Raw genomic sequence first — 13,272 nt, 5'->3', positions numbered from 1 at the left:
TCATACCTGCCACCACCCCAACCCCACACTGGTCTTTATTCAATTCTGATCAACATCAAACTACACATCATTGTATTTTGGCTCACACATCAGAGAATTCTCACTCCATCTGACTGCAATTACTCAAACCTTGGACTGCAAATACAAGATCTTAATCAACATTTTCCAAAGACTCTGGTCATTACTGTCATTATTTACCACTGCAAAGATCCATGCAAGGCAATGCTAAAACTTGGAGACTGATTCTTCCAATATCAATTATGTAAAAGTGTTAACAGGAATGGTTTACCTCTCCATTCTGAGGCTGGAGAGGAACTATATAGATAACTGCTTTGGTCTAAATGCTTCCTGGGTAACTATCCCCCCACCATCCAAAAGTTTTTAACTAAGCTTAGTGCCTGTGTTACATCATCAAATCCAGACACCTGGAATTCTGACATAATACCAGTTATATGGGGACTGAACTTTCACATCCATTACATTATTTAATTCTCACAAGAAAGCCCATATGGAAATATGACTCAAAGGAGGATGAAAAGTAACATCACATCAATGGAGCAAGTTAAACATGAGAGGAGAAAACCAGATACTATGGAAATGTAGGCAACAACTATTTCAAAGCCAACAGAAGTTCTGAGGAAATCCGCATATGGCAGAAATAGAAAAATTGTGGCAGTTAGAGATTCCCTTCTTAGATCAGTGTGTGAATTACCATGGACAGTTGATAAGCCTGTTGTCACAGGGGTGTTTCTATTCCTGACAGGAGGTGCTGCTAAATAAGAGCAATTGCGCTGCCTGAAAACCTGCTAAACACCTAATGATTTGTACGGTTAAATGCATGATGCTGGGAGAACAAAGACGAGAAAAATCTTTAGATGCTCCAAAGTTTTGGATAGAAAACTGAACCACTTGGAAGCACAGATGGTGTTTTCATCACTTCTAACAGTTGGGACTTTGGAAGAGATAGAGAAATCTTGGATGTGAACACTTAGCTGTGCAGATGGTGATGGTGAACTGGTTTGGCCAACAGTTTTAAATTCCAGACTGATGGATTCTTATCCACAAAAGAATGAGAAGGTGGAAAAGAAAAAGGAAGAGGAGGAAAGAATGGATAAAGAAAATGTAACTTAATACACAAGTATGAGAATAATGCATATGAAGTTATGGTTTCTTTATCTATCATCTTTGTAAATAATCAGAAGACCACATCTAAATAACCATCCATGGTAACAACCAAGGATGTAAAATGTTTGCCAAATTTCGACTGGTAAAACAACTGATAACTTAATTGAATTTGTTGCTTGGCACTCATAATGTCAAGTCAGTAAATAGGGGAAATTTCCCAGTGATTTAAAACTACCCATGGAAATCAAATTTATGGTAGGACAGTTGACAAAACAGTAAGAGAAATGAAGTCTAGCAGAAGACTTGACCGAAGGAGATCCATTTCTACAATTATGAAGGAAACACAATAACAGGGATTCTTAATAGTAGAAATGCCACCTGCTCTTAAGATCTAGAGGATAACCAAGGATTTGGTTTAGGAAATTTATGTTTTAAAAAACTTTAACAGGTACAATACCTCCTCTTAATATATTTACTTGGGAGAAAGAGGGCCAGTTACAGATTTGCCAATATAATTTTGTAATAGGCAGCTTTCCCTTAGGATATTTATGGTGAAATCATGAGACAAAATAAGATAAAAATTGAAGGCACTATGAGAACCAAGTTTTCAGAATGGCAGGAATGGCATTTATTTATACATTTGAGATTTAGTGAGCGCATTGCAGAAAAGAAGAGAGATTAGAAGCTTGAAGGGAAAGAAGAAACTTAGGCAGAAAAGGGCCGAGGAGAAGACACCCAGTCAGAGACAACAGCACGTACAAGAGCAGGGAGCTGAGAATCTCACTGCATTCGGTCTGATGATGTGCAAGGGGAAAATGCAGGAAATGGAACCACTGACAAATGAGATGGGGCTTGGGAAGAGCTTTGTAATACCTGCTCAAAAAGATACTGTTTTATTGTTGTTGCGTTCATATAATTTTCTGTGAAGAGGTTTTACCGTGCTTAATCAGTCTCCTAATTTTTTTTAGAGGTGACACTATTTACTTATCTGACATTAAATAACCATTTCAGACAGATGTTACACATGAGGCTATTTTTTGTATCATCTGTGTTCTTAACAAATTCTGACCACATTAGCAAAAACCTTTCAACTCTTAAGCAGTATCTCTTGTTCTATATGATAATATACTATAACAGAAAGAACACCAAATTTAGAAGGCTCGAATTCTAGACCAAAGACTGTCATTCATGATATAGGGGACCTTAAAAATGCCATCTAACCTCTGGGTTGTAATGCAGGGTCTCAGCTCCCAACAGGTGAACACAGGATATGGTGAGGCCGAAAAGGAACAACAACAGAGCCACAGATAGGGGCTTCATACCACTATATTCTTGAAGGCGGCTGGTTGAGACACAAGGAGCAAACATCCACCAGTACCCCAACAAGGGGTCTTCCTGCACCCCAATCTTGCTGGCGGCCGGGCGAGACACAGGTAGTAGGATCCACATGATCCATGCAATCCGCAACCCACGCTTGCTAACGTAGCCACGGCAGTTATATACAAAACAATAGTGGCTAATGGCCAACTGGTTACAGCTGATGGCCAACTAACTGGTTACAGCTAATGAACAACTAATAACCGAGCCAGCACCTTTTCCACGTGAGGCCGAGAGCCTGGAAACTGCTCTCCTGGCCCCTTCCCCACAGGGTGTTAGTGTCCCCATTTTACAGGTGGGGCAATAATATCGCACCCCTGCCTATCGTGGTGCTCTTTGCAGATCCGATAGGGAAAATGTACATGAAAGCACATTGTACTATAAATTTACTCAAACATTTATTGAACAACATAATTGTCGATGTGCCTAAAATGCAAATTGTTCTTCAAAGACTGTGTCTATATTCAATCTTAATAAAAGGCTGACTGAAAGCATTTTTCTTGGGGACTAAGCTAATGTAGCCCAGTGAATTTGATACAGGAATTAAGCTTAGACAACCCTCAGGAATGGATGATTAATATGTCCCTTCAGATATCTCGTTGAGTGTCAGCCTTCTCTTCTTAAATTTTTATAGAAGAACCAATCAGTTCGAAATAGAAGCCATAGGTGCATGTCCGCAGTGCTCAGATCCAGATATTGATTTCAGCCTGATCCACGCACTTCAGAATCGAGGCCTGGCTAGTTATGAAATTGACAACCTGCAGTGAAAATTTCAAAACACATAGACTGTCACATTCACTCTCACTTCTTAAATGTGAGGCTCAGAAGTATCTTTTTGTCGCCAGAAGTTTTAACACTGCTAAAAAACCTGGACAAGTATTTGAGTCCTTTTAGCTCATTGCCAGCAGCAAGGCAGAAATAGTTTTGGCCTGGAGATTTCAAGGCAGGTGTTACCAGTTGGTTGCCTGAACCATAGAAAAACCTCCTTCTGGCCTTTTAAAAATGCCTGATTGGAGAGGCACTACCTCCTGATGGGCCTGCCAGGGAGAATTAGTTTCAGAACACACTCAGAGGAAGTGGACTGAATTACGTTACTGAGTAAACCAGGAATGAATAATCAAATGTTGAAAAAATCTGCCCAAAACAACAATCTTGGTTTGGGCATCACTGAAGTTGAACTGCCCTTTTTTCATTTTGTTTTGTGTTCTGATGGTATTGATTCCACGGGTTCAGCAGCTGATATTAAAGTTTTGTGGTTCGTGATAGTAAAATTAAGTCACAGGAATTCCTTTTTTAAAATGCATTCTTCTAGCAATGAAGGCAAATTATTAAAACCTGTGTTAGTGTTATGCCTCTAACCAAAGACTGGACAGGATACGTGCATGTCCTGCTTTCTGAAATACAGGTTCCCCTATCTTTGAATATCAACGTTCCAGAAAGGTTGGATTTAAGTCAAATTCAACTTCTTGCGGTCTTCCGTGGTTAAAAAAGTGATATAGGGCCAGCCCGGCGGCTCAGGCGGTTGGAGCTCCGAGCTTCTAACTCTGAAGGTTGCCGGTTCGATTCCCACATGGGCCAGTGGGCTCTCAACCACAAAGTTGCCGGTTCAACTCGAGTCCCACACGGAATGGTGGGCAGCGCCCCCTGCAACTAAGGTCTTTTCTTTCTTTCTCATCTCATTTTGCAGCTTTCCCTTTTTCTGTCAACTCTCCCCCCCACTGCAAATCTGGTGTGAGTTCTTGCTCACATCCTTATCATCACTGAAGGCCAGTTTATCTCTGGACCTCTAATGTGCATAGATCTCAAGAAGAAAAGACAGAAGTGAGAGCTGTCTGTCATTCACTGGGTGTTCGCTCTGGACAGGCAGTGTGCTGAGCGCCTTACGTCCAATGCCCCCACTCCGCATGGTTACATGGTGTCTGGGGTGATGTGTGTGCACTGCTGTGCATCCACTAGCTCAGAGGAAGCAAAAGATACTGTCTGTATTTAAGATCCACAAGAGATGATGGACCCATGCCTCTAATCTTGTTCCAGAACCCCCGCAACACTAAGTAAGAATGCCAGGCAACTTGCGTCTCTCTGTGTTCCCTCAGAATGAGGATGGCTTTAGGTCAGGTGACCACCACCCCCATTCACCCTTTGGACTTGACTGGAGTTGGAGGTAGAGCAGCCTTTCAGACCTTCGTATTAAGAAATCTCACTTCCCTGTCTCACTGCTCTGAAATCACTACCATGCACCTCTGACTATTGCTTTTTGGTGTGCTTTATCCAAACAGGTAACAACTCTGACTCAGGAGGTCTCCCAATTAGGTAAAGACATGAGGAAGGTGATGCAGCTTCTAGAAAACATTCTGTCACCCCAGCAGCCGTCACGGTTTTGCTCTCTACACACCACCTCTGTGTGTCCCAAATGGGACAGCTCACAGACCAGGATGACCTGGAGTACGCACCAGCCTTGCCTACACTTGCAAGCAGGTGGAGCTGCTTATACTCAAGCACAACTTTGTCACGGTAACGTCACTTCAGATATTTGGAGTGTGGATCCCTCCTCTGCGGAGGGCAGCCCCCAACGAACTGGAGCTCGTGAGCAAAAACCTACAGACCATGAACTCTGTCACTCTCCAAACCTTGATTTTTCACCTGCCCACTACCAGGTCGTCCAAGAAGGTCATTTGCAATTTTTAAGGTGCATCTCTCCACATTCAGATACCACCACGCTGACGCCCCTGCAGTCCATTTCGGCGACTCTCTCATCTTCTGTCTGCTCCTCCTCAGAAACTTCTTTGCATCTGATTCTCCCAAGCAGATCCGAGGAGGGCAGCTTCAGCCAGGGAGCCGTGAGTTCCTTCAGTCTGGAAAACTTGCCAGGATCTTGGGAGCGGGAAGGAATGGTATCAGTCTCTACTGAACCTTTGGAGAGCTTTCCACTGGAAGTCGTCACAAGCACAGCAGAAGTGAAAGACAATGAAGCCATAAATGTATGACATTAGTGCATGTGAGGCAGCTCCTCATTTCAGACCCACCACCGCATGACAGCTTTAGTTTGCCATTTTTTTTGCCTCCGGCAGGTATCAAGACTAGGCAGAGTTGAGAGTCCTGCCCAAGAGAGCGTGAGGTGCCAGGGAAAGGCATAACCAGCTCCATACTGCAGCAAAGACTTCCTAGATCCTAGAAACATAATAGAAACATTCTCCTGTACAGGTATTAACTTACTGGTCTGTTTGACAGACTTTGGTAAAAGTCCAAAGACCCTGAGGGTCTGAGCAGCTAGAAGTCCCAGACAAAGAATTTGTGGATTCGTTTTTCTCCTAGGTGGCTTTTGTGAAGTGCAGCAAAGGTTTTTCCTGAGTGCCTGTTTGTCATTCTTGAACAATATCCGTAGCACTGTTGGCCTCGGGAGTGAATGCACAGCTCCTGCTGATCTATTTTATTTTTTGTGAAGGCAAAGGGACAATTATCACTGCATGTCATCTCCTAGACAATCAGTCAAATAGAGCTGGTGGCCAGTGGTTAGCTATTGCACGTTATTTGCCATGTAAATGAATATGTCTTTATTTATCAAAAAAAAAAAAGAGAGAGAGAGAGAGAGAGGCTATTTTTATATCCTTGGTATGAAATATGTATTTAAACTATTTAAACTATTTATAAAGAATTGAATGTTTTCTTTTCATTTTGGTAAAGAAAAAAAAAGCTTGCCATTTTAGCAAGAAATGCACTATGTTATGTATAGTAGATCAAATAATTACGTACTATTAAGTGGATGTAGTTTCAAAACGAATCCCCCTTTTATCTGCATGCAGTTTGCAACAAATGTATCCTCACACTTCTGGATTAAGAAAGAAAAGTGAGGTCACATTTTATTAATGAAATGAAAACGTGGACTGAGTGTCAAGTACACAAGCTCTGGCACGGCAGTAGGGAGGGCCGCCTGCTTACTCTCTGCTGACTCACGTCAGCCACCAGAATCCAGGCTGTCCCCACTGTGCCAGCATAAATGTCCTCCCTCTGGCCTCACACTTAGTTACTCAAGAACTCAAACGTGATCTGTGGCACATGAGATCACAACTACATTGAGCCAGTTTAGCGTCAAAATGAGCAAGAAAACCTGTGTAGCCTCCCCCTGTGCTGTTTTTTCAGGAGAGCTGGTGAACCAGGGAAAATTTCAAAACGCAGCCAAGACTAATGAGCTATGACTTGAGAGAGGGGTGCCAGCTTACATTGGATCAGCCCTTTCTTTTTCTTGAAAGCTCTCAGTAATGTTGTAAGTTATGTGGAGCAGGTGTTTTCCTTCTCATTTTGCAGAGAGAAAAAAAAAGGCACAGAGATTACACAGCGAGGATGCTGGAGACAATCTAGGACACATAATGCTCCCTACATCTCAACCAGTGTGCAAGTTCAATTGATGCTGGCTCAGTAAGGATTTTATGTTTTAGAATGTTTAGGGCATAATCATCCCCGACATTCGTAGAAAACTTATCAAATTCGCATTCTAGAATCCTCTGTTCTTATTTCCCACCACAAAGGATAAACAATCTGAGGATTGTACCATTAAAAACACCTAAATAAAAAACAAGACTTCTGATGTGTGAATCGGTACCCTAAAATTGGCTAGAGTGGCAGAACGAAATCGTCTCTAAGAAAAAAATGGAAACAGTACAGGTTTATGAGGCAGGTCACTCAAGACTCAATGTCTTCTACTCTCCCACCTCTAAAATTTAGTCTCTCCCTAAGTGAATGGAAAAATGCAGGTAAAGGCAGCATTCTAGATACAATGTATTCATTTGTATTGCCTGGTTTGCTCATCTTGACCTATGTCATCATTTGAGGTACCATTCAAAAAGAACTAGTTCGTCTTGGTGAATATCCTTCAGGCAAACTAGCTCTACTGTTACTGATGCTACTAATAATGACTGGCGTTCTGCTTCTTGAGTATTGACTGTGTACCAACAGAGGTTTAGGAATTAACATGCTATGTTTCCACATATAATTATCAAATGATGCTAAACGTTACTTGTTTTTATTATCCCCCATTTTGTACATAAATAATTGGGACACAGACTTTTTTTCACTTGCCCAATCACATTGCTTTAAATGATAGACCCAATATCCTATGGCCATTCTAGGTTCTCCTCCCTTCATATCCAAATCCATTCTTGCTGCCTTTTGAAACTTTACTAGTAATTACTTTCTTTGGAAATCCACGAAAAAATATTTGTTTTCTTTTAAGTAAGCCCACAAATGGGATAAATTAGTCCAGCTCTAAAGATTTGTGGAAGTCCAGTGAAATACCTAGAAACATGCCCGTAGTTTTCCAGCCAGTCACTTTCTCTCTATCTACTCCTAGCAGCTGACTTTTGTGGGCGTACACACCAGCTGCCCAGCCTGGGTATGTCTGCAGCTGGCCAAGAGTGAGCGAGCGCCTCAGAGAAGTGAGAGCTCCCAGAGGTTTCTTCCAGGAGGGCACCTGCCTCACCTGAGTCAGCCCCACCTTCTTCCTTATTGGCCTTTTCATCATGCTGACACACAGGACTCTTCCCATATCCAGGGCAATTCAGAATGACATGTTTTGGGTTTTTTGTTTGTTTATCTGTGTTGTGATATTATTCTAGGAAATGAGAATTCCAAGTGTTTCTAGATGTTTGATTTTTCTAAACATTGTTGCTATGCAAATAGCAGAGGCCCTTGTCTTCTAATCAGGGGTGCATTTTGGGATCCCTACATTTTCCTCACCTACCCATCTGTGCTGAAGGAGCAAAGCAGGGATCCAGAGGGAACAGAAGCACTTATTTTTTTGATCAAGTATATTTTCTTAAAAATAATGCTGGGGACTAAAGTCTTCTGCATAATCCTAGTTAAAAGAACCAGGCAGACAGCTTATAAAATACTTTATTTTAATTCAACATAGGAAGAATCTTCTGGCAATTAAAGCTACTTGCAAGTGGAGTTTATTGCCTTAAGAGTTGGTAAGATCACTATCAAAGTGTCCTTTGAGAGGCTGAATAACTGTTTGATAGGAATATAGTTTTCCAAAAGGGCTCTGTATTCGGTCTTAGCAGAATGCCTGCATCAGAACCTCATGGGGTGTGATTCTGGCAGAAAATTGGGCTTTAACCTAGTCCCTTGGGGTGGGGCCTGGGAATCTCCTATTTAGTAAAGTCCCTGGTGACTTACATACACTAAAGACTGGGATACAGTGGTCTGCAATCTATAACAGTACAGGACGGAGTCCTAGCTAATTTATACATACGTGGACTAGCATCTAAATTCTGCTAAAAACAGCCCTGCGCCTATGACTGTGTAATTGAGAGGCCTGGTTAACCCCCATAGCAGTCGTCTCCAGCTCTAGTTTGAATAATATATTTCCAAGGGACCGTAATAAAAATAGAGATTTCAGGGCTCTGACCCGTAGAGTATGGGCTGGGTTCCAAGGGATTCTGCTATGGATGTTCCAGAAAACAAACTCCAGAAACATTACTCTACACAGTGTAATCATCCCTTAGACAATGAGCAGCTGGTTCTGTGGAAGGTGGACCAGCTAGAATCAAACCGCTTAAAACTGACAAGTGTGTGTAATACTATTTCCGTACAGTTCCTAATACATCAATGATTTTTTCATGAAAATGACTGGTCACTTTCTCCAAGAAAACTTGAAGCATTTACTCATTACTTCCAATACTAATGGTTGAGCACCTATTATGTGTCCTGCGTTAATACCTCTTGATTTGTTGTAGGACTTTGTTTCCTTGTTTTATTTGGATTTTCTCAAAGGGGAAAAAAAAAAAAAGGTGAAAATGCCTTTTGAAATCTCATAAATGGGCCAGTGCTTCCCAGATAGGGAGGAATCCTATTTGGAGGTGAAGCAAGTCAACTATTTCGAGAACGACAATTGCTGTGGATGACCCCTGTGTGGAATGGAACTGCTAATGTCAAGATTATGATTTATCAGGCCAATGAAAATAGCTTGTTCCAAATAGTTTTTGCTCAGGCTGCTTCTTCTCATGAAGTGTGTAGCTTATCGTCCAAGGTCATCCTTTGAGACATTGCCTTGACTAGAGAATTCTACAATGTTCCATCTCATCTTCTCTTAGGTCACTGCCATCCCTGAAAACAGCCTCAGGGCATGTGCTGCCTCAATTAAAGGCCGTTCCAAAAGGCTGGCCTTTTCCTACTTCTTTCATTTTACACAAAGGCAGCTGCTCCACATAAGTATGATGTTGAGAAAGGAGCAGGAGTTTGGGAGGAACACAAATGAGTGTTTGCTTCCAACCATTTCTCTTTGCTCTGTGACCTCAGACAAATTATTTAACACTTCTGAGCCTCAATGTTTTCATCTAAAAATTGAGAATTAAAATATATCTAACTTGCAGAATTTCGTGAAGGTTTAATGAAGTAATTTATGTGAAAGCACACTGCCTGACATATAATGAATGCTAAGCAAATGTCAGTTCGGCTCCCCTGACTCTCCCACTTCCCCGTCCTCCTCCCATCTCCCTCTCTCCCTCCCTTCCTAAGTCCTCTACCCTCCCTTCCCCCACCTCTTCTTCCCCTACTTCCTCCCTGGCTCTCCCCTTTTCCTTCATTCTCCTTTCTCCTTCCTTCATTTCTGATCCCTCTTTCCCTCTCCCTTCTTTCCCCTTCTACTCCCTCTTTCCTCCCCCTCCCCTAAGTGTCCCAGGCTAACTTCTAGAAAATGAGTCCCATTTGACAACTTCTCTGCATAGGTCACAATCTAGTTTTTATACTATGTCCCCTGCAGCCTACTCCTCAAAGTATTACCAACCAAGTCAACAGTCACCTTAAAAAAAAAAAAAGTCATTGAGGAAGCACCAGGGTAAAACGTGCTGTCTCTGTTCCCAGCCATTTTATCCCCAACCCATAGGACTTCTGATTTTTTTATCTGAACTTTAATAATTAAAGCCTTATCTTAAACTCTTTACAATTACAGAAAGATCCAGGAAATTTATTCAATAGCATGAATATATTGCATGAACATATTCCCACCCCTCTCTTACCCCCCAGGCCTCTTTTTTGCTCATAAAGTCTCTCTGGAAATTTGGTGTTGCTTCAGAAGTCACACACATATTTTTGCCGTCCCCACCACCCCCGGCCACAGACCTGAACACTGTCAGCCAAAAGCCTCAGAACTTTCCCTGTGGCAAGTGGTCTTGCCCTCTTGCCCGTAGCTCCTCCGGCTGAAAGCAGAGGTGAGGAAATGCCTACTACTTCACACAAATGCCTTCAAAGCTTCCCCTTGGTGTCCCTCTGAGACAATAGATCCCACCAGAAGGAATAGCTGAAATGTCACTCCCTGCAGCTTGAGTCCTGAGAAAATCTGTTTCTTTGGTTGTATCATTCAACAGAGCCCTAAATAGCTTGCAAAAGACCTGAAGACAGACAGCCCAGTGAGGCAGACCACCATACCTGCAACTGTTTCAGGGAATTAGATAAACTGTACTTTCTAAAAGAAAACAACTGAGTGGGCAAAACACATCCTATGGGCAAAACTATGCCTTCTCAGACTATTTCCTTCTGGCTTAGGTTTTTTCCCCTATGGAGATAAGCTGAGAATGGGATGGAATTTAATAATGAATCTAAGGCTCTGTTTTGAGCTCTTTTTGTTTTTGTTCTTACCGTTGGCTCGATAAAAAGAAAATATGCGTATGTGATATATTTGAATACAACAGAGAATAAAATGGGAGGAAGTGAGACTTAAAAGTGTGTCCGTGCTTTCCATTTTTGTAAGAAACCAATACACTAACTTGAAGGGACCATTCTGAATTAAGAATTCCCTCTGGGGTAAAGAATACCCTATCCATTTGGCACTTGCTTTCAGTAGTAAATTTGCTACCAATGCTGAGACCTCTGAACTCCAGCTGGCAGTTTATTGTTCACTAGCGTTTATTTGTCCTGAGGAAGAATTATTCCCAAACTCAGCATGGGAGTCAGTGTTAACTGCTGCTGAGGATGGGGCTCAAACTCCACTGCATCTCTCAGGGAACACCGCCCTCTGAGTGTCTGCAGCTACGTGGCTAACATCGAGTATCTTTGGGATCCCTTGCAGTGATTGGCACTGATGTCCAGGAGCCATGAGGTTGAAACGCAGATGTCTGAAAGTTGCCATGGTAACCATTGCCCAAAATAAGTCATGATTACTCCTGCTCTAATCAGGCAACCTGTAGAAAAAAATCAAGCTCTGGCTTCTAGTACCCAAAGATATTTGAGACCTGGACCTGACTCACTTAATATATCTATGGTTTCACTTAGACAAAAAACACATCTGCAGAAAAAGGATAAAGGAGACAGCATTTCTGACTCTTGATTCTCAAAGTGTGGTCCGTGGAGCAGCAGCAGCAGCTTCATCTGGGAGCTCGTTAAAAATGCAAAGTCTCGGACCCCATCCGAGAACTACTGAATCCGTCTACATTTTAACAAGATCCTCATGTGCACATGTTAGAGTTTTTATAAACACTGCTTCTTGACTCTGGCTACCCATTAAAATCACTTGCGCAGCTTTTAAAACTCCAACTCCTGGCCCTGACCTCAAAGATTCTGATTTAGTTTGTCTAAATGGGACACAAGTATCGATAATGTTTAAAACTCCCCAGGTGACTCCAGGGTTGAAAAAAAACCTAGAATTCCCCTGACCAACAGCATCAACCCCATCAGGAACTTATTAGGAATGCCACGTTCTCAGGCCCCAACCCAGGTCTACACAGTCAGAAACTCTGGGGGTGGCCCTAGTTATCTGTGGTGATTCCCTTGCCTACTCAAGTTTGAGACAACTACTCTGGTCTGGACGACAAAGGAACCAGCATGGGCTGAAGTAGGTCTTAAGCAGGAAGGAGTTTGACTATAATAATACATTATTATATATATTAGATGTTTAATAAGATATGTATCAATATCAACCTTCTTCCAGGAGACTCATCATTTTCTATTTCCAATATTCCTCTATGTTTTAAAACCATACTAATATATGAACACATCACTTTCTTCTTAGAATAGACTCCTTATTTTGCCATCTTTTCTATGTCTACAGTTTAGCCTAATGATATATCCTTGTGAAAAATTTTATTCCTGAGATATCATTGGTGCATCTCAGTTTTATGAGGCCTGGCTTAGGAAAAGAACAGCATTGGTTACAAGAGCAGGTCAAAATTATAAGATTAGTGAAACTTGGCCCGGGAGAAAGTTTCTCCCCCAAGACTACAGACAATGTGTCCCAAGGAAAACCAATCTGATGCTTTTCCTAGTGTTAGTTACACATTGTTCTTAATGTTCAGAAATCAGGGTTTTAGGCCAGCTGGTGGCTCAGGTGGTTGGAGCTCCATGTTCCTAACACCAAAGGCTGCCGGTTCGATTCCCACATGGGCCAGTGGGCTCTCAACCACAAGGTTGCCGGTTCAAGTCCTTGAGTTCTGTAAGGGATGGTGGGCTCCGCCCCCTGCAACTAAGATTGAACACGGCACCTTGAGCTGAGTTGCCTCCCGGATGGTTCAGTTGATTGGAGCGCGAGCTCGCAACCAGAAGGTTGCCAGTTCAATTCCTCGAGTCCCGCAAGGGACGGTGGGCTGCGCCCCCTGCAACTAGCAATGGCAACTGGACCTGGAGCTGAGCTGCATCTTCCACAACTAAGACTGAAAGGACAACAACTTGACTTGGAAAAAAAGTCCTGGAAATACACACTGTTACCCAATAACGTCCTGTTCCCCTTCCCCAATAAAATCTTTAAAAAAGAAAAAAAGAAAGAAATCAGGATTTTATATTCCA

The 13,272-nt window shown here is 42.2% G+C and overlaps 1 protein-coding gene across 1 annotated transcript in view; it reads left to right on the top strand.

The window, feature by feature from the left end:
* The window catches only part of KCNH8 (potassium voltage-gated channel subfamily H member 8), a 323,786-nt gene extending 311,520 nt beyond the window's left edge, over positions 1–12,266 (top strand). The window contains exon 16 of the mRNA XM_019726038.3: positions 4,779–12,266. Coding sequence (XP_019581597.2) covers positions 4,779–5,486 — 708 coding nt within the window. The 3' untranslated portion in view covers positions 5,487–12,266. The remainder of the gene's footprint in view (positions 1–4,778) is intronic.
* Positions 12,267–13,272: the final 1,006 nt, after the last annotated feature.

Source organism: Rhinolophus sinicus, chromosome 5 (assembly GCF_057876585.1).
Source record: "Rhinolophus sinicus isolate RSI-liver-muscle chromosome 5, RSI-T2T, whole genome shotgun sequence".
In the NCBI taxonomy this organism is placed as follows: Eukaryota; Metazoa; Chordata; class Mammalia; order Chiroptera; family Rhinolophidae; genus Rhinolophus; species Rhinolophus sinicus.
Note: the sequence above shows the minus strand (reverse complement) of the source record. Positions and strands in the feature narration are given on the sequence as shown.